Here is an 18,323-nt window from a genome sequence, read left to right on the forward strand (position 1 = left end):
AATCCCAGCAGGCCTCGGCACTGAGTGTGGGGAGACCCTTAGAACAAAAGCCTTAATTTCCTTTTCCTTCATTTCAGGTGCTCACACACATAGTTAACACTCAATGAGCACTTCCTGTGTGGTCAGCAGCCATCACAAATTTGCAGAGAAGACCTCTCCTTTGGCGGGGTGGATTCTTACAGACTAAAATCTTCCATGGCCAGATAAAGGTGGTGAAACAAGGGCTGGTGTAATCTAGCACCCTACAGACCTAAAGAAATTAATATCAAACCAAAAGAAACCAGATTTCATTTTGCCTTTTATTTACGAGTTTCATTTAAATATCTCTAATAGTCAGAAAATCAATGTCAAATAAGATCATGGGAGTACAGCTTAAAATACAAATGTCAGTAAATATTAAAGAACATGGTTAGTAATTTGTCCAAGTAAATGCTTGATAACAAATTATTTTCCAGGAAGCAAGTTCAGCATCAGGTGCCCAAAGTATAAGGGACGGAGCTCCAGGCTGCTCGGGAAATGGTTGCACAGCAGTCCTTTCCCCCTCGGCGATGCACGAGGCTGCTTGCATGACAGCTGTACCACCAGGCTTTAGACCCCAGCTCCAAACCTACTTGGGCTTTTTCCACCAGGGGAAGGAGTCGTGTTCAGAGACAAATGCACCACTTTAAGATGAGACTAGGATGGCTCAGTTCCAAGATACTCTGGTTTAATCTGGGAAGTCAAGGCCTCCCAAGAACTGTCAAATGAAGATAGGTTACCAGGGACCGATGGACGAAAGAGTCAAGCCAGATTCATTCTGAACACATGTTCTTATTCCATACAATCCATTATTTTCTTCTTTAACTGACTCAAGTTCAAGCTGTTTATATTTCTCTTATGCCTAAAAGGGTGCCAGCTCAGTTGTGTTTAGCCTGAACTTTTACCCAGTGTGCCCAATACTAAAGACCTTTTAGGCCAATCATACTTCTGGAAAACTGTGTTTATATATTAACATACCTCAAAGTTCACATTTTCATTATAACACATTCGCTTTTTTTAATATATAACAAATTAGCTTTAATGTTACAAATAATAGTTCAGAAAACCCAATCTAAGTAACTTGACTGAGGCTACTAACCCGCATTTAAAACGAATACCATCTTCTCAACCATTTTGACCAATTCCCAGTTAGCGGAGCTGTGGTATTTATACATAAAACAATATCTAAACTATGCCAATATTACAAAGTTTCTTACCTAAAATTATATGCAATTTAGAGAACCAAAGCATACTTTATTCAAGGTATATCCAAAATATTAAATGTTCAATCTTATTTTTTAGTTGATTTTAGATGTCTCAATATGGAAATCTTTACTAAAAGGAATAATAAATGCTTTAGAAGACTGACAAGTACCACCAACCCCCTCTCAAATTCCAGTGTCTTCTGGCAGTAGCCCAGGTCTCAGAGAGGCCACAGACATCAGAATTGTGGTCAAGGAGACAGACATGCTGGGGGTTAACCAGGAGACTCTCCTTGGAGCATTCATGGAAAGAGCTGACAGAGTTCACAGTAGAAAAAGGCAGACAATAAACTGGCTTTTTCTTCCATCTCGATATACTACAATTAGAAAGCGGGAAATAAATTAGGCAGAGAAAAAACACAGATAAGCTTGGAGAAGCAGGTGGGAAGTCTGTATTCTCTCAGCTGTCCCGCAAGTTACTGAGTCAGACGCATTTTATGGCCTTTGCTAGGCTCCAAAACGGGATTCATACACTCTGTAATCCCCGTAAATGCTCCGACGGTGTGCCAGGGTTTAGCTGACATAAAGAACAAAGGATGGCAGACAAGCAGTCTTCAACTTTAGCAACAAACCTTCATGCGAGCACAATGGCAGTCATTCACGTTTTATTTCTCAGTTATGATCCAGGAGGTCAAAAGGAACACTAATGATTTCAGAATAAAAGGACCAAGGCTTAAGCACTGACTGGAGCTGAAGCCCAATCACTGAACAGCTGCACTGGAAAACAGGGAAATGTCCCCGAGTTAAAAGCACTCCAACACTTGAATGAGTGTCACCGGGACGTGAAAAGTCAAACTTTCTTTTTTCTTTCAGTGGATGGTACAAGGTGGAAGAGGAGGAGAGGGGTCAACTAACGTAGTGCAGGAAGACAGAACTGTCAGCTTTGTGGGATTATATTTGTGTTTCCATTTAGGGACACATTTCCTGTTGTGTAAATGCTGCAGCATTTCACGAGAACACGACATTCTTTCCCCCAAAAAGGATCCACATGGTTTAATTTGAAATAAACACAAAGACTGTGCTGCCCACAGAAGCCATTACAGGTTGCAGTTTTATTTTTGCTCCAACTCCTATACTAAATATGGTCTGGCTCCTGAGGAGAAGCCATGGCGGTTTATCCCACAGTCTTAGGGCAAGCATCCCGTCTGACAAATCTCACTCCTTCTTCCCCACTGCCTCTCAGGACACAGACAGGCAGCCCTGGTTAATGACTTCTCAAGCTCTTCATGTTTTCACCTGTCCAGATTTGGGCTGAATCTTAGGTCCATAATCCACCGCATAAGCCAGTCCTGCCTGCACATCTGTCACAACTACCATATTACACGATCGCATTTTCTCCTCCCCTATAACCATTTGAAGAGGGAGCCTTCTTTCCGGACAATATTGCGTGCATATAGTCAGTAGCAGTAGAGTGAGGGAGTTTGGCAGAGCAGAGGTAGGAATATTAGGTGGAATGAACAGAAGAACGTTTGAGAGGTATAATCAGAAAGGCTAAGTGCTATAAATAGCCCCACAGAGGCTAAGCCCTGGAGCATATTTTATTAATGCCGGGAGGGCGAGGAGTTAAGGCTTAGATAGAAGTTACCTCCTAGTGTGGCTCAAGGTTCAAGGGGTGGGACACAGTGGAAGGTATCACAAGTGGCACGAGTCAATTCATCAGCTGGTCCAGAGGCCTCGCCCCTCTCACTCTCAGCTGAAAACCAAGACAAATCATTCCAAGCATGCTTACAGCAGGCCTGTTTGCAAGTTTGAGGACTGTTTTAACATAAACAAAAACACACCAGGATGCAGCATCACAAAATGTTTTCACAAGTATAATCACACAAAAAAGTTAGAATATTGCATAGAAAAGAGTATTCTCTGTAAACCTAGGTCTTAGTAATTTAAAAATAAGTCCACGATTGTAAATTGAGGAAAACTACCAAGTTTGCAGATTCTGCACAACATCAGGAAATCCTGAGGTTCTTCATAGTCTTAGGACGATGATTACATTTACCCTTTGAAGGCTCAGGCTGACGATGGCTTAACGACAACAGCGTCTTTATAAAAGGACTTTGGCTAGGGGCCCAAGCCAATTCTATGCTCTCAATGCTCTGCCCTCTCTATGCAGAAGCGGTGACCAAAACACACTGTGGCATGAAATCACTGCTACCGTTTTTAAACCAAGCCTGGCTTTTCCTCATGTCAGTCTATTAAGCCCAGCTACCTCGGCCTGCCTTTTTAACAGTAAGGTCTGAATAGCCAGTTTAAGAGTAAGTGAAAATGTCTTAGAAAAGCATTTAAGTTAACCTTGGCAATACGGGACACTCTTAACCCCCTTTGTAATATGCGTCAATTGAGTCTGAGTTAAAATACACCACGGTGACAGTGATGTCATCCCTGTACATCCTCGCCAAGTCCTCTGGCAAAGTCAGCATCGCTGTTAGCCGCTCCGGTTCCATCTCCCCATACTCATTGCTCCCTATGGCGTGTCTGATCAGACGCGTGGCTGCATTTTGGTCGGCCGCGCGCAGCCCCTGGGTTCTCCTCTGCTGCAGCAGGCTCTGCATGAGTCCTAGGTTGGCGGGTCTCTGGGCCAGGTCCGGCTTGTGCCGACTTGCTTCTGCCAGGTGCTCCACCACCAGCCTCACCACATCCTCATTGTCCAGCACGTCCCACAGGCCATCTGAGGCCAATACAAGGAACTTATCCTGGGGCCTCAGCCGGTGGTAGGTGACCTCAGGCTCAGCAGTCAGGTAGGGTGGAGTGTGGTAGTGTGGGGGGGTGAACTGGTAAATGTTGAGGGCCTCGGTGTCAAAGCCCCTCTCCAGGACACTGCGCTGCAGCTCTTTACTCCACTTCAGCTGGACATCCCCGAAGGCCCTGCAGGGCATGAGCACGCCCAGCAGCCTGTTGTCCACAATGACTGTCCTGTCCTCTGATTCAGGGTGCTCCCTCTTTAGCCGTGACAGCTCAGCTTGGTTCCAGGCGTTGTGGTCGCGTGTGAGGGGCAGACAAGACCACATGCCATTGTCCTCCTGGACCCCAAGGATGGCCCGACAGTCACCAGCGTTTGCCACGTGCAAGTGAACTCCATCAACATGGGCCATGCAAGCTGTAGCCCCAGAGAAGGCCACCTGGAGTGAAAGGTTCCTCGTCATCTCATCTTCCAGGGGGGCCTGGACTTCCAGCGAGATGTCAGAATCCAGTCTCTGGAAGGAATACATTAATGCTTCCTTAATGTTGAGTCCCATTTCCATGTGCAGGTCAAGCAGTTCCTGCCAGTAGACACGGAGGTGATCAAGGTGCACTGACGTGACATCCTTGTAGATACTGTCCCCTGGGTGCTTGAGCCATTGCAGGATGGGCATCAGGGGCTTCATGCTTTCCATGGCTCCCTCCATCCGCTCCAGGGTCTGCTGGGACATCAGCGACACCGCCACATAGTAGAAGAGCCTCTCGCTCACTGCTTGAGCACATGCATGGCCACCATGTCCATCGAAGATGCCAAACATCAGCCCGCTGGTCTGCAGGCAGGAAGCCACACCTCGCCGGTCCTCCACTGGGGAATTGGCAGCCAGTTGGTTGCTCTCAAACCGTAACACTGAATTTGGGGCTCCACTGACGAGGTCGAGGATCTTCTGAGCCGACTCACCGGCTCGCAGCACTTCATTCACCTGCTCAGGGCTGAGTTGCAAGTGGAAATCGTCTTCCTCTGTTGATGTGTGTCTGTAGGCTTTCTGCAGGGCAAAGCCACTGCACGGGGCACTGCTCTTCAGGGTGCCTGGTCCCTGGGAAAAGAGTCTCCATCTTGATTTATTTCTATTTGAGGCACACCTTGAATACAAACGTCTGCCCCCTTGTAACGTGGCAATGCTGTTCCTTGCAGAATTTAAGATCCAGAAGGGCAAAGTACTTGACATTGTGCAGCGATACCAGCAAATGTGTTCCTTCCGCAAAAGGGCCTTTCTTTAAACCTGAAAATTAAAGAGTTGAAGAAAATTCAAATTTAATTTCTTAAAAACAGACTTCTGAAAACATTTATTTTGCTACTATTCTGAACAAAAGTGTTTTAAGATAAACCTTAAAAGAGTTGGGTGGTTCTGTGGGTTAAGTGACTGGCTTCGGCTTAGGTCGTGATCTTATGGTTCTGACCCTGAATTCCTGATTTCGGGTTCTCTGCTGTCAATGAGGAGCCTGCTTTGGATCCTTCATCCCCCCGCTCTCTTTCTGCCCCTCCCCTGCTTGTGCTCTCTCTCTCTTTGAGCTCTCTCTCTCAAAAAAAAAAAAAAATTTTTTTAAATAGTCAAACAGTTGACCAAATTCAAAATACTTAAGCAAGTCTCCCTACCTCCCATTACAACGCATAAATAACATTTCAGAAAATGAGAAAAACGGGATTTTTATATGCTCTCCATTCATACAGAGCCACTGAAGGCTTCCCCACAGAACTCACTCATTGCTCACAGCCGACCCAGGGGCCCCTTTCTATTTTCCTTCCCAAATCTTTCCCTTGCCAAAGCCCAGTGTCTAGCTCCCATGTTCGCTTTCCCCAACAGACTGTAAGTGTTTATTTAAATATCTATCTGCTTCTCCACTAGTCTATACGCTCCATGAATTCAGGAACCCTTACTCACCGGTGGCTCTCCAGCCCCATACAACATGCAACAGGTCCTCAAATACTGGCTAGATGCAGCATTTCCAAAGGCCCAATAGCACACCAGGTGTGACACCAGCTGTCTAACATCAGACACACTGCTTCACTTGCCTGAGCTCCAGCGGTCTGTCAGGGGGATGGGAATACCCGTCTTATAAGGTTTTGTGAGGATTCAATGAAATATGACCCTTCTGCTCCAAAAAGGTAGTTATACTTTTATCATTAAGTGACTCCTCTGGTCACTCTGTATACATTTTTATACAACTGAAACCACAACTTACAATCTGTTTTGTTTTTTTTTTTTTCTTTTAAGCATTTTATTCACGATAAAGACATTTCAGGGATGTGTACTACCCTATTTTGGCATAAACAATCTCAATTTCCTTAACTGTTCTCTATTGTTGTAGATTTAGAAGTCGTTTCTACTGGCTATGGATAAAACACCAAATTGCAAGGCCTTATGCACCAACCTTTTCCCTACTTAGGTTTTAATCTACTTATTTCCCAAAGGAGGAATCAGTAGGTCAGAGAGTGTAGACTCATAATGCCAAACTGATCTCCAAAATGTTCACATCTGCCTCCACAAGGACATGAAGGGAACAGTTTCCTACCACCTTCAACAGACGCTGAGGATACCTCTTCTTAGACAAAAAGCAAAGCAAAACAAACAAACAAACAAACAAACATGCTCTATTTTCTATTTTCCCGGGTGACCTAAGAGGAGCGTTTCCCACGTGTTTTCGGATTTCGTTCAGGAGACCTGCCCTCTGCCAGTTTGCCTGTTGGGGCACTGGGAACTCTCAGAACTGAGGACCGTGCTCCTCCCCGCCAGACCACCCCGCTGAACTTGGGGCAGGAGCGGTAGGTCAACGCCCACAGAGGCCGCCTGGCACCTCCCACCCTCCAGGGCCCTGCAGAGAAATCAGGGAGCAGTGCCGTACGCAAGTTGGTCCGCCGCAGCCGGGACCCAAACAATTTCGCGTCCCTGAAGAAAACACAGGTCCCAAGTTCAAGTCTCTGCCCCACAGCCTCATAGATAAGAGTGCGGTCTCGGGAGTCTATCAAGCCCGATCGCGCCCATACCCCGGCGCGGCCACATCCCTGAGCTCCAGCTTCCCAGCCTGTAAAATAGGGAAATTCAGTCGAGGCGCCGAACTCACAGGGGTGCTCCAAGGGCTAACGCAGCTAGTGCGTGTGCCGGGGTCCGAAGCCAAGGGTCCTTGGAGAGTCCGAGAGCCCACGTGGCGCGTGCGCGCGGTGGGGTGACCGTGACTGCGGGCCCGCCCCCTCACCTCATTTCACCTCACCTCCGCTTTCCACCTCATCATCTGAACCGATTCTGACGGCCGCAAAGGGCTGGGCTCCGGGGACGCCCGGCGGGGCTGGAGGGGTCCCCATCCTGCGATCGCTCCCTTCCCTACCTTGGACCCTCGCTCCCCACTCACCAGCTTGCGCCACTGCCACCGGGTCCGTCCCGTCAGTTCCACGCCTGCGCACAGTGCTGCGGTAGCCGCCACTCCCGCCTCACCTCCTTGAAGCGTCCCCTTGTGCAGATCCAGATGGAGAAGGAAGCATCCTCTCTCCAGCTCTTATTGGTTCACCTGCGGAGGCGGGCCTTTGACGGACAGAAGAATTACCCAATGGCTGAGGAGGACGACAGGGTAGGCAGGGCGGGAGGAGCTAAATCCAGTTCCTCCCCACCCATCCGCACCCTTCTGGGCGCCGACCGTGGGTGAGCAGAGTTCCCGGCTACGCGACCAGGCAATCAGGGACCGAGCTACCCCGCCACGTGATGGCCCACACTCTGCACACCCCAAACCCAGCATCCTCTCCAATTCTTTACTGTTGGTAATGCCGCACGGTTTCCTCTCCTTTGCTTTGCCCACCAAATCCAGACCTCTCTCCCAAGCGTCACAGCCTTGTGTTCAACCACTTGGACGCCTCCCTTTGGAGGCCCTATGTACGCCTCGAACACATCTCGCTCAGAACTCACCTTCCTACCAAACTCGCCCTTCCTCTCCTACCCTAACCCAATAATGGCCCCACCATCTTCCCAGATAGCCTAAACCAGAATCCTGGGAGTCTTAACTGCTCCCTCTTTCCAGCCCCTCTCCTGTTATCTAATCCTGCTAATCTTATCTCCCGAGTATCTCTGCAATCCACACATTTGCCTCCAGCTACCCAATTCCAATCCTCTCATCTGGTCTCCCTACGTTCACTTTACGACTCAGCTGCTCTTCCTGTACGGAACAGGCAGTGACCCTTCTAAAACTCAAACTCCTGCTCTAAAGTTTTCATTGGTTCCCAGGGGCCGTCGGGCCTTCAAAAGACATTTATATTGATCTGACCACTGACAGTTACTAGAAATGGTTACCGGTTGGTAGGTTGAGAAAGACTGAGAACCAAGACACCAGATAACCCCTCAGTCCCTCGTATTGTGGGATTCCAGTTATCCCCTGCTTGCTTATTATCGTAAGGCAAGTACAGTCCTTCCCTGGAGGCAGAGACCAGAAATGCCACTTGGAGCCCTGAGAATGTAGTCTTCTGGAAGCGAGACACACTGGTTTACCTGGAGAGCCTGGCCAGCCCACCTGGACCCGAGGACATGCCTGCCATAATACCGCTCCTGTCAGACTTGCATCTGGTTTGACGTTTATACTGCCACTCACCCTTGGCCCTTTCAGGAAGTTTTCTGGTAAGTCAGAATTTGCGATATCTCTCTTCCTGGATATTGAGAAGGCTGTTTCAGACTGAAAGTAAAGATAACTCTAAGGCATTCTAAATAAATGGGCATAAGTTTTATTTTTAGGTTTTGTATAGATAGTTCATTTGGGGTGACAAAGGGTCATCCTTAAGGACAGAGTCAGCACAGTTTAATCACTTCATCTGCAGGCATTTATGGGTGCCTGAGGTGACTACTGGAGGCACGCAGATGGCTGCCCCCACCACACTTTCCTGAGAGAAATTACATCACCCTGCTAAGTCTGAAACCACAGAGTTTTTTTTAAGTTACCACACACAACAATTCCAAAGTAAAAATGTATCTTTGAGGATTTTGTGTGCACTGGAGCTTTCGTTTAGAGGCTGTAGCTAGCTCAGTCACCAACATATGATGGCTAGCCCAAGAACCCCAGCCAGTCTCCCAGTGCTTCTTGTCTCAAGGTCTTAAAAGAAGAAAAATGAAGGAAAAGGTCTGATCTCTCCTTAAGAAAGGAAAAGCAGCAGCTCAGCTGTCATTTTCTGAGGAAATTTAAAAAGATTCAGCCTCAGTCAAAACCAAGCAAATAAGAATTAAAACAAGGTACTGGTTTTTGTCAAACAACCTGACAATCATTAAAACAGATTAGTACTTCATGTTGGTGAGTAGGCATTGCCTTCTGGGCAGGTAGGAGTGTAAATTGAGGCTACCCAATGGACAGATTTTTGATCCGCTAATTCTACTTCTTTTTTTTTAATGTGTTTTATTTATTTTTGAGACAGAGAGCATTAGCGGGGGAGGAACAGAGAGAGAGGGAGACATAGAATCTGAAGCAAGCTCAGGGTCTGAGCTGTCAGCACAGAGCCCTACTCGGCGTTCAAACCCATAAACCTTGAGATCATGACCTGAGCTGAAGTTAGACAGCTTAACTGACACAACCACCCAGGTGCTCCAATTCTACTTACTTTAATTTACCCTAAATAGACAGTCAAAGGTAAACATTAGAAATTTTCTTTTTCTTTTCTTTTGAGAGAGAAAGAGGGTGCAAATGAGTGAGGGGCAGAGAGAGAGAGAGAGAGAGAGAAAGAGAAATTTTCTACAGTAAACATACACATATATTACTCCATCTGGCATTTCTTGTATAATCCAGAAGAAGAAAGAGGAGGAAGAGGGAGAGAAGCAGCAGCAGCAGCAGCAGCAAAACTATATTTTAAAAAACAGCCACAGGCCTAACCGGAGTAGGGAGTTAGATCCCTTGGATGATTCTGGCAAAATTCCCTGATTTTATAGCCATACAAATAGGGGCTTCCGTGGAATGTTAGGAAAGCTGGATCTAAGATTATCTTGTGTCAGGAGGAACTGAGAGAGTAGCAGATAGCTTTTTGTCCAACTGTCAAAACTATACATCTAGGCCCGATATCTGTAAGAGTTTGTAAAAACCCCAGATATCTTTCTTTGTGGCCGAGCAGACATGCTTCCCCTTGGAGCAGTTCTGTGACCTTAGTGCTCCCCAGTGCAACTGAATAAATCCAGAAAAGCCTTCCTGCTGATCTGAGCACATCTGTGCCCTCCGACAGTCGTCTCACAGACCAGTGTCATCCTAAATCAAGTAATTCAACTTCACCACCTCTGGCCAAACAGGTGACTTTTCCTGGCACTGTCTCCTCCTGCATTGACCATGCACATGGACACACGTGTGTGTACGCACCCCCCCCCGCCTCCCCAGGGCCCCTTTTCCTTCAGAGGGAATGGTAACGGTAACCATTCCCTGCAGAGCAGCAACCTCAAGGACATATTTCACAAGTCTTGAGGATGATAGTGACAAAGGCTTGGGAATTTTTTTTTAATGTTGTATTTATTTTTTTTTAATTTTTATTTTTTTTTTTAAATTTTTTCTCAACGTTTATTTATTTTTGGGACAGAGAGAGATAGAGCATGAACGGGGGAGGGGCAGAGAGAGAGGGAAACACAGAATCGGAAACAGGCTCCAGGCTCTGAGCCATCAGCCCAGAGCCTGACGCGGGGCTCGAACTCCCGGACCGCGAGATCGTGACCTGGCTGAAGTCGGACGCTTAACCGACTGCGCCACCCAGGCGCCCCTATTTTTTAAGAGACAGAAAGAGACAGAGTGTGAGTAGGGAAGGGGCAGAGAGAGAGCGAGACACAGAATCGGAAGCAGGCTCCAGGCTCTGAGCTGTCAGCACAGAACCTGACTCGGGGCTCGAACTCATGAACTACAAGATCATGACTGAGCTTAACCGACTAAACCACCCAGGTGCCCCATGGGAATTTTTAAAAAACACAAATCTTGTCTCAGCCCTCCTCTCAAACCTGCTCTGAAGCAACAGAGCTTGCGGGCAATTAGGAAGCCTCAAAGTGGTTGTGTTAAGCTCCTAGCTCATAGAGCCAAAGCTAAAGATTTCCCTTCACTAGAGGAGGATGGGCAGACCCTTTGGGGGAAATACAACCTGTGTTTCAGTCTCTTTAACGCTTCTCCAAACGCAGATCAATGTCTTTCACCTGTTTGACAGATCAGCTGCACCCAAGGCTCTGATGATGTAGGCCAGAGGTCTTCCCCTGTGACCCCAAAATAATTATTCCCTTTTCCACCATCATCCTACAGCTGTCTCTACTCAGACTTAACCACTGGCAGGCCCAGAATTTTCCATCGTCCTCAAGTCCCAAGCCTAAGACCCAGTTCTGGCACTTACTTGCTGTGTGATCCTGGCCCAGTCACTTACTTCCTCTCTCTGAGCCTCTGTAGAGCTCCTTGCTTGGAAGGGGCAATTTTGTGGGCCTTGTACTTGTCACTAGCACTCCAAGTTTCCTATGACTCATATTCTTTCTTGAAAGTAAATTGGGAATGGAGCAGAAGAACAGCTCAAGGGGTCTGGTGTGGGTAAGAGGAGGCAAGAGGAAGTTGGAAGACAGCCCTGGAGCCCCTGGAGGCGCATGGTTTTCTTGCTTCCTCTTGAAGCTGCAGGGTATGGAATAGGTTCAGTCAGCAAGCAGTGGTCCTGTGGCGTGGCTTGTGCTACCCTATGACATTGTCCAAGAAACTGAGGGTGCCCAGCTTGCTGCTGTGTGCCATCCCTGTGGAGGTCCCACTCCCGGTACCTGGAGCACCCTTTTCAGGCCCAGGGGCAACTCCTTGAGCGACCAGAGAACACAGTGAGCTAGGTTCAGGGGTGGGGGGTGCAGTGTCACCTAAGCAATTGTCCCCAGCATCCAACAAGATGCCAAATGTGGGGTTGGAAAGGCCAGGAAGGAGCTATTAGGACAGAACAGAACATCAAATGAAAAACCAGATTACAAAAGAGAGTTTGGTTTTGATAATAACGATATTTCATGTATGCATTTCTTCTCCTCTTTTTTCCTTTGTGCATGCCTCTTTGCGTGCAAAGAAAAATCTAGCAGGACACATGCCGACAGTTAACAATGCTTATCTCTGGGTCATGAAACTTTTACATTCTTTCCTTTTCCATGTATTTCTTTATATGCTTTTTTTTCTTTTTTAACATGCAGCATGTATTTAATAACCAGGAAAACCCCCAATAATGTCTGTCCCACACACTAACACCTAAGAGTGGGAGAGAAGAAGGCAGAGTGGGCTGTTCTGGGGCAAGGGAGGCAGCTAGGGAGAGGGGTGGGGACCAGAGGGCTATTTTATGTCCGGAAATCAGGGAAGGTTCCTCTGATAAGATAGGCTTTGGAGAGAGATCTGAAGGAAGTTAGAGAGTGAGCCTGGCCTATCTGGGAAAGAGCATTCCATGGAGAGAGAACGGTAAGGACAAAGGTCTTCACCTTGTGAACCAAGGGAAGGGCTTGAATTTTATGGCCAGGGCTGCCTGCCCCATCTCCAACCCTTGGGCCAGAGCTGGAAAGAACTTGAGATCATCTCACCCATGCCTTCTGAAAGTGTGCTCCATGGAGCACCATCCCAGAAAATGTTTTGAGAGAAAAGAACCATGTCTCTACTACCCACCCCTGGAAGAGATTCACAATGAACAACTTAGTTAAGGCCCTGAGAAATGGTGCAGTAAAAGGAATTCATCCAACTTTATTGCAGCAATTCCAAACATTTCCCCATGAACCTCCTTTTTGCTCTAAAATCCCATCTAACAGAACCCATGTACTTCATGAGATGCCCATATATCCGAAGCACAAAATAAAGTCCAGAAACCTGTACTGACTTCACCAGGTTCCTGGGGGTTCCACTTTAAGCTTGTGGCTAAGAAGAGTCTGGGTCCTACTCTCTGGACTCACTTCCAAGCCACTCTTCTAGAAACTTTCCACATTTAATAGCCTGAGGGGCCAATTTGAGCTTCTCTGAAGCCAGAGGAAGAGTTCTCCTGAGGGAAGACAGTTACCCTCTTAATTTTTCTAATTTACTTATTTGTTTTTGAGAGAGAGAGAGAGAGAGAGCGTACACACAAGTTGGGGAGGGGCAGAGAGAGAGAGAAAGAGAGGGAGACACAAAATCCAAAGCACACAAATCCAAAATCCAAAGCTCCAGGCTCTGAGCTGTCAGCGCAGAATCTGACTTGGAGCTTGAAATCCTGAACTGTGAGATCATGACCTGAGCCGAAGTCAGATGCTTAACAAACTGAGCCATCCAGGCCCCTCTTGAGCATTTCTTTCCAAAAGACAAAAGCCTCCTGCTAGAGCACAAAGCACCCCATGTAATGTGGTGGTTTCAGAGGCTGGACTGCGGGTCAGGCAGACATGAGAACCCCAGTGCTGTCATTAACCGGATGCATGACTTGGGCAACGGACCTCAGTCAAATTTAGAGCCTCTGTATCTCCATCTGCTGAATGGGGGCAGCCATTCCCATGTATGTTGTGGGGGCATATCCCTCCTCCTAGCTGTATAGTGACTACAGAATGGGGGCAGAAAGGAGTATGTGAGGGTGCTGAAGCAGGGCTGTCCTCCTTTCTTGGCTCTGAAGCTATTTCTGTCTGAAGAACTAGGACCTGTCAATGTAATCAGGGCACCCCCATCCCCAGGCTATGATGGAGACTGGGTCAAATTTAATTCAGCCTTTTATTTTCACACTTACTGTCGATTCCCAGGGCAAAGCCCCTGCTGTTCCCCCCCTTCCCGGAATGCCCTCCCCATCCTCCATACCTTTGGCAAACAGTGGGGCCATTACCTCAGGCCTCCACATGCCCTTTCCCCAAGAGCCCAGTGGTGCTCAGTGGCACTGACAAGTTCACCCAGCTTCACCCAGCACTGGAGGCCCTGGACAGCAGAAGAAGCAAGAGCTTAGGGTGTCAAGCAAAGCAGGAACACAAACAGCAGCAAAAATATTTTAAATATTTTGACAAGTGGTAACCGGCTGGGCAAGGGTTCTTTCCTAGCTTGGCTAGGCTGGGCTCTTGCTAGTGAATACGAAGATGGACCAGAGACCAAGCTACAGGCTCACACGTGGCCACAAGGGGGCGTAAATACACTGCAGGAAGCGCCTGAGCATCTCACTGCCTAGAGCTGGTGGAGGGAGTGTGTGTGTGTGTGTGTGTGTGTGTGTGTGTGTGTGTGTGCACACTTGTATGCATCGTTCCACATTGCTTATTGTGATACTGTCATTAGTGGGAAGACCGACTAATGCCTTTCAAGGGGCCCGGAGAGTGGTGGCATAGGCTTGGCTCCAAGGCAGGCCAATCTGGCCCCAGCTCCAACTATGTGACCTGGAGCAAGTATCTCAATCTGATCCTCAGTATCTCATCGGCAAAATGGGAATAAGAATGGTACCCACTTCAAAAGGTCTTGGGTCAATTCAGGAAATGAGTTAATTGAGTCAATTCATGAAAAAAAAAACACAATTCACGGATTGTGTTCACTGGTGGGTCATGCCACAGGCACATGGAGCATGTTCTCAGGGAGTCCAAAGGAAGGTGCCTTAAAATAATCGGTTAGTTCATATTTTATTAAAATAAAAGTGTGATGAGAGAAATCAGAATTATGTTTACCTTCCTTATAGTTACCTATCAGTTTAGTATCATCTTGGACTGTTCTTATATTTAATTACATATGTGAAGGCCCCATAATCCTTTCAGTGTGTGGCTTAGATGGGTTTTCAGCTCATGGAGGCCCCCATTGGGGCTGCAGCTGATGGGGTCCCCTATGTCTGTTAGGAGGTGCAGTTCCTGAGGGGGCTCAGAGTAGTTGAGCAGGTATCCATGCAGGGCCCAGGAAAGTGTAGGTCCTGTGGCCTCCTCCGAAGGAAGACTCAATGATAGGTAGCAAAGTCCACAGAGGATCTGCAACCCTCCATCTTTAGGACCGACCTACTCCCTCAGGAGCTGCCTACGGAGAGGATCTACCTTATAGTCCCCCGTTAGTTCTGTCACCTGGGCCCTTACTTCCTTCAGGCTCTGCCCAACCCTCGACCCTGTGCCCTACTCAGGTGCCCCTCCCTGTGGTTCTTTGACCTCCAGATGGCCTCCTCTTTTGTCCCCTAGACTTGTGGTACACCCCAGAGAGTATGTAGGGCATCTAGGGGGCAGTTGTCACATGGTTGGGGAGAACCCTGGCATTTGGGGTTGTCAGGGGTGCTAGAAGTCCTACAGGACAGTTTTGCATAACAAAAGATTATCTGAGACCTGCCCTACCTTTGAACATCTCACCTGGATATTCAAACAGGTGAAGAATCTGTTTATCTTCATCTGAGCCTGCAACATTGTTCCTTTTTTAACATTCTTTTTTTAGGGGCACCTGAATAGCTCAGTCGGCTAAGTGTCCGACTTTGGCTCAGGTCATGATCTCACAGTTCCTGGGTTCGAGCCCTGTGTCAGGCTTTGTGCTGACAGCTCAGAGCCTAGAGACTGCTTTGCATTCTATGTCTCCTTTGTCCTCTGCCCCTCCCCCACCCACACCCTGTCTCTCTCTCACACACTCTCTCTCAAAAATAAACATTAAAAAATATTTTTTAATTCTTTTTTAAAACTGAAGTATAGTTGATGTACAATGTTTCATTTGTGCAACATGGTGAACAAATCTATACATTCCGTTATGCTCACCACAAGCTTAGAACCATCTATCATCATAGTACACTATTACAATACCATTGACTATATTCCCTATGCTCTGTGTTTTATCCCTGTGACTTATTCATTCCATGCAGCTTTGTTCCATTTTATTTGGAAACACAGAGTAATGCTTGCACAGTTTTAATATATAGTGAATTATTGTACTTAATGTTGCCTGGAATTTTACCACTTATACCTAATTTGAGCATTGTTCCACTCATAATCTTAAGAGACAAAATGTTACCTCCTATGAGTTAAAATATGATGACTTAGGGGCACCTGGGTGGCTCAGTTGGTTGAGTGTCTGACTTTGGCTCAGGTCATGATCTTGCGGTTCATGAGTTTGAGCCCCACATCAGACTTTGTGGTGACAGAGCCGGGCCTGCTTCGGATTCTGTCTCCCTCTCTCTCTCCCCCTCCCCTGCTCACTCTCTCTCTCTCAAAAATAAATAAACATTAACACATTTTAGAATGTGATGACTTATAAAATATTGTACAATGAATACACAAATTTTTCAAATTCAGTGAGTAGATGGGATATTTTCATGTCTGTTCTAAAAAATAGAGGAGTTCACCGTCTGGGAAAATCATATCCTGAAGGCAGCAATACTCATGTCCCTCAGGCTGGAATGAATTCGTAGTTGCCATGTTCTGAGGCTTCTGAATATAGGTACAAGCCTCAGAAGACCTCATCACAACCTTGTGAGCTAGCATTTATGTTCTGAAACACCTATTATTTTATTGAAAATTATGCTTTTTGCGCATATAAACATGTATTATAAAGGGCTGTCCTTTATATTACAACTAAGGCATCAAAGTAATTTTTTGGAATCAAGTGTGTAGATAAATTGTATTTTCTTTGATTTTCACTGAAGGCTCATAGTAGGAGGTATTGCATTTATTATTATAAAAAGTAGGCTCTGGAAAAAAAAAAGTAGGCTCTGAGAATCTTGCAGACATAAATCCAGAAACTAAAGAGGTTTCTGGAATGAATGATTTCATTTATTTGAAGTTCAAAACCAGGGGCGCCTGGGTGGCACAGTCGGTTGAGCGTCCGACTTCAGCCAGGTCACGATCTCGCGGTCCGGGAGTTCGAGCCCCGCGTCGTGCTCTGGGCTGATGGCTCAGAGCCTGGAGCCTGTTTCCGATTCTGTGTCTCCCTCTCTCTCTGCCCCTCCCCCGTTCATGCTCTGTCTCTCTCTGTCCCAAAAATAAATAAACGTTGAAGTTCAAAACCAGACAAATGTAATTTATGCTATTAGGAGTCAGGATGGTGAGTACTTTTGGGAGGTAGGAACTTGATGAAGATGCAGGGGTGGGGGGGTGCTGGAGATGTGCTATTGCTGACCTAAGTGCTGGTTCCATAGGTGTGTGCAGACTGTGAAAGTTCATCAAGCATATGTACTTCTCTGTATATATGTTGTGCTTCAATTAAAACAAAAACAAAAAGTTACATCACCAGTAATGAGACAAATCAGCATCATCTACCTAAGAACAACGTGGGAACCTTTCTTGTGATATTCCTATGAAAACCAAATAACCCGAGTCTCCTCATGAAGAAACACCCGACAAACCAAGCTGAGGGACATCCTACTACTAACTGGCCTGTACCCTCTGATCATACCAATGTTGTGAAAGACAAAGACAGAGGAACTGACCAAAGAAAAGGACACTAAATGGACTGGACAACTGAATGCAAGGTATGATCTGGGATTTTTTGTTGTTATTGTTACAAAAGACATTATTGGGACAATTAGCACAGTATGAATAAGGTACGCTGATTGGATAATAGCAACATAATAATATTGGGGCGCCTGGGTGGCTCAGTCAGTTGCACATCTGACTTCAGCTCAGATCACGATCTCAGGGTTCGTGGTTTCGAGCCCCGTGTCAGGCACTGTCAGCCTGCTTTGGATTCTGTGTCTCTCTCTGCCCCTCCCCACCTTGCACGCTCTCTCTCTCTCTCAAAAATAAATAAACATTAAACAATTTTTTCCAAAAAATTTTTTAAAAATGTAAAAAAATGATAACATAATAATGTTAATTTCCTGCTTTTGATTCTTATACTGTGGTTATATAAGAGAATGTCCTCATTTTTAGGAAAGCCACTGGCAAAAAAATGTATACATATGGAGAGAGAGAGGGAGAGAGAGAAAGCAAATGTGATAAAATGGGGGGTCCAGTACCAGTCTATAGTATATTCACTGTATTATTTTTTAAACTTTTCTTAAGTCTGAAATTATGCTAAAGCAAAAAGGTTTTGGGGTGGGGGTTCTGAGTCTGCTAGTGGAAACCCTAAACATTGGCTATTCCTGTTCCCATGGCAGCAACCCCAGTTTTCCCGGGTGTCAGTGTGAAAAGGGGCAGAAAAAGAAAATTCCGAAGCCTGACATTTCCTGACATGGCTAAGTCCTGTGTGCCACGGGCACTGAGGGTCCATCTCTAGAGGCCTCAGCTTTACAGCAAGGGCTTAGTAAATTTGGCTGAGGTTGATCAAGCTCTTGCCTGCAGCCAGACACCTGCTTTCTTTCCTCAGCATGACCTCTGACCTCAGGGAGCCCTGGGATTGAGGGAGGCGCCCCCCACGGCTGTAGAGCTGGCTGCGGCTGCCCTGATCTGAGCCCCCGGGAGTGGCTGGAGCCACCACAGGCACCAGCTAAAGCAGCCAGATTGGCGCAGA

General features: G+C 46.7%; 1 protein-coding gene and 1 long non-coding RNA gene across 4 annotated transcripts in view; one reads left to right on the top strand and one right to left on the bottom strand.

Moving 5' to 3' along the window:
- Nucleotides 1-290: 290 nt before the first annotated feature.
- Nucleotides 291-7,470, bottom strand: PDP2 (pyruvate dehydrogenase phosphatase catalytic subunit 2). 2 transcript variants are annotated; one of them, XM_047837095.1, is made up of 2 exons: nt 7,362-7,470; nt 291-5,236 (listed from the first exon to the last, which is right to left on the bottom strand). In XM_047837095.1, the coding sequence occupies exon 2, from the start codon at nt 5,180-5,182 to the stop codon at nt 3,590-3,592; it is 1,593 nt and encodes a 530-aa protein (XP_047693051.1). In that variant the 5' UTR covers nt 5,183-5,236; nt 7,362-7,470; the 3' UTR covers nt 291-3,589. The 2 variants fall into 2 exon arrangements, with proteins under 2 accessions (XP_047693051.1, XP_047693052.1); XM_047837096.1 differs by lacking the exon at nt 7,362-7,470 and adding an exon at nt 7,077-7,184.
- A 189-nt stretch (nt 7,471-7,659) lies between these two features.
- LOC125152654 (uncharacterized) overlaps nt 7,660-18,323 on the top strand; it is a 28,814-nt gene continuing 18,150 nt past the window's right edge. For both annotated transcript variants that reach the window (XR_007147259.1, XR_007147260.1), the window contains exons 1-2: nt 7,660-8,611; nt 17,011-17,343. This is a non-coding gene — a long non-coding RNA (uncharacterized LOC125152654). The remainder of the gene's footprint in view (nt 8,612-17,010; nt 17,344-18,323) is intronic.

Source organism: Prionailurus viverrinus, chromosome E2 (genome assembly GCF_022837055.1).
Source record: "Prionailurus viverrinus isolate Anna chromosome E2, UM_Priviv_1.0, whole genome shotgun sequence".
Lineage (NCBI taxonomy): Eukaryota > Metazoa > Chordata > Mammalia > Carnivora > Felidae > Prionailurus > Prionailurus viverrinus.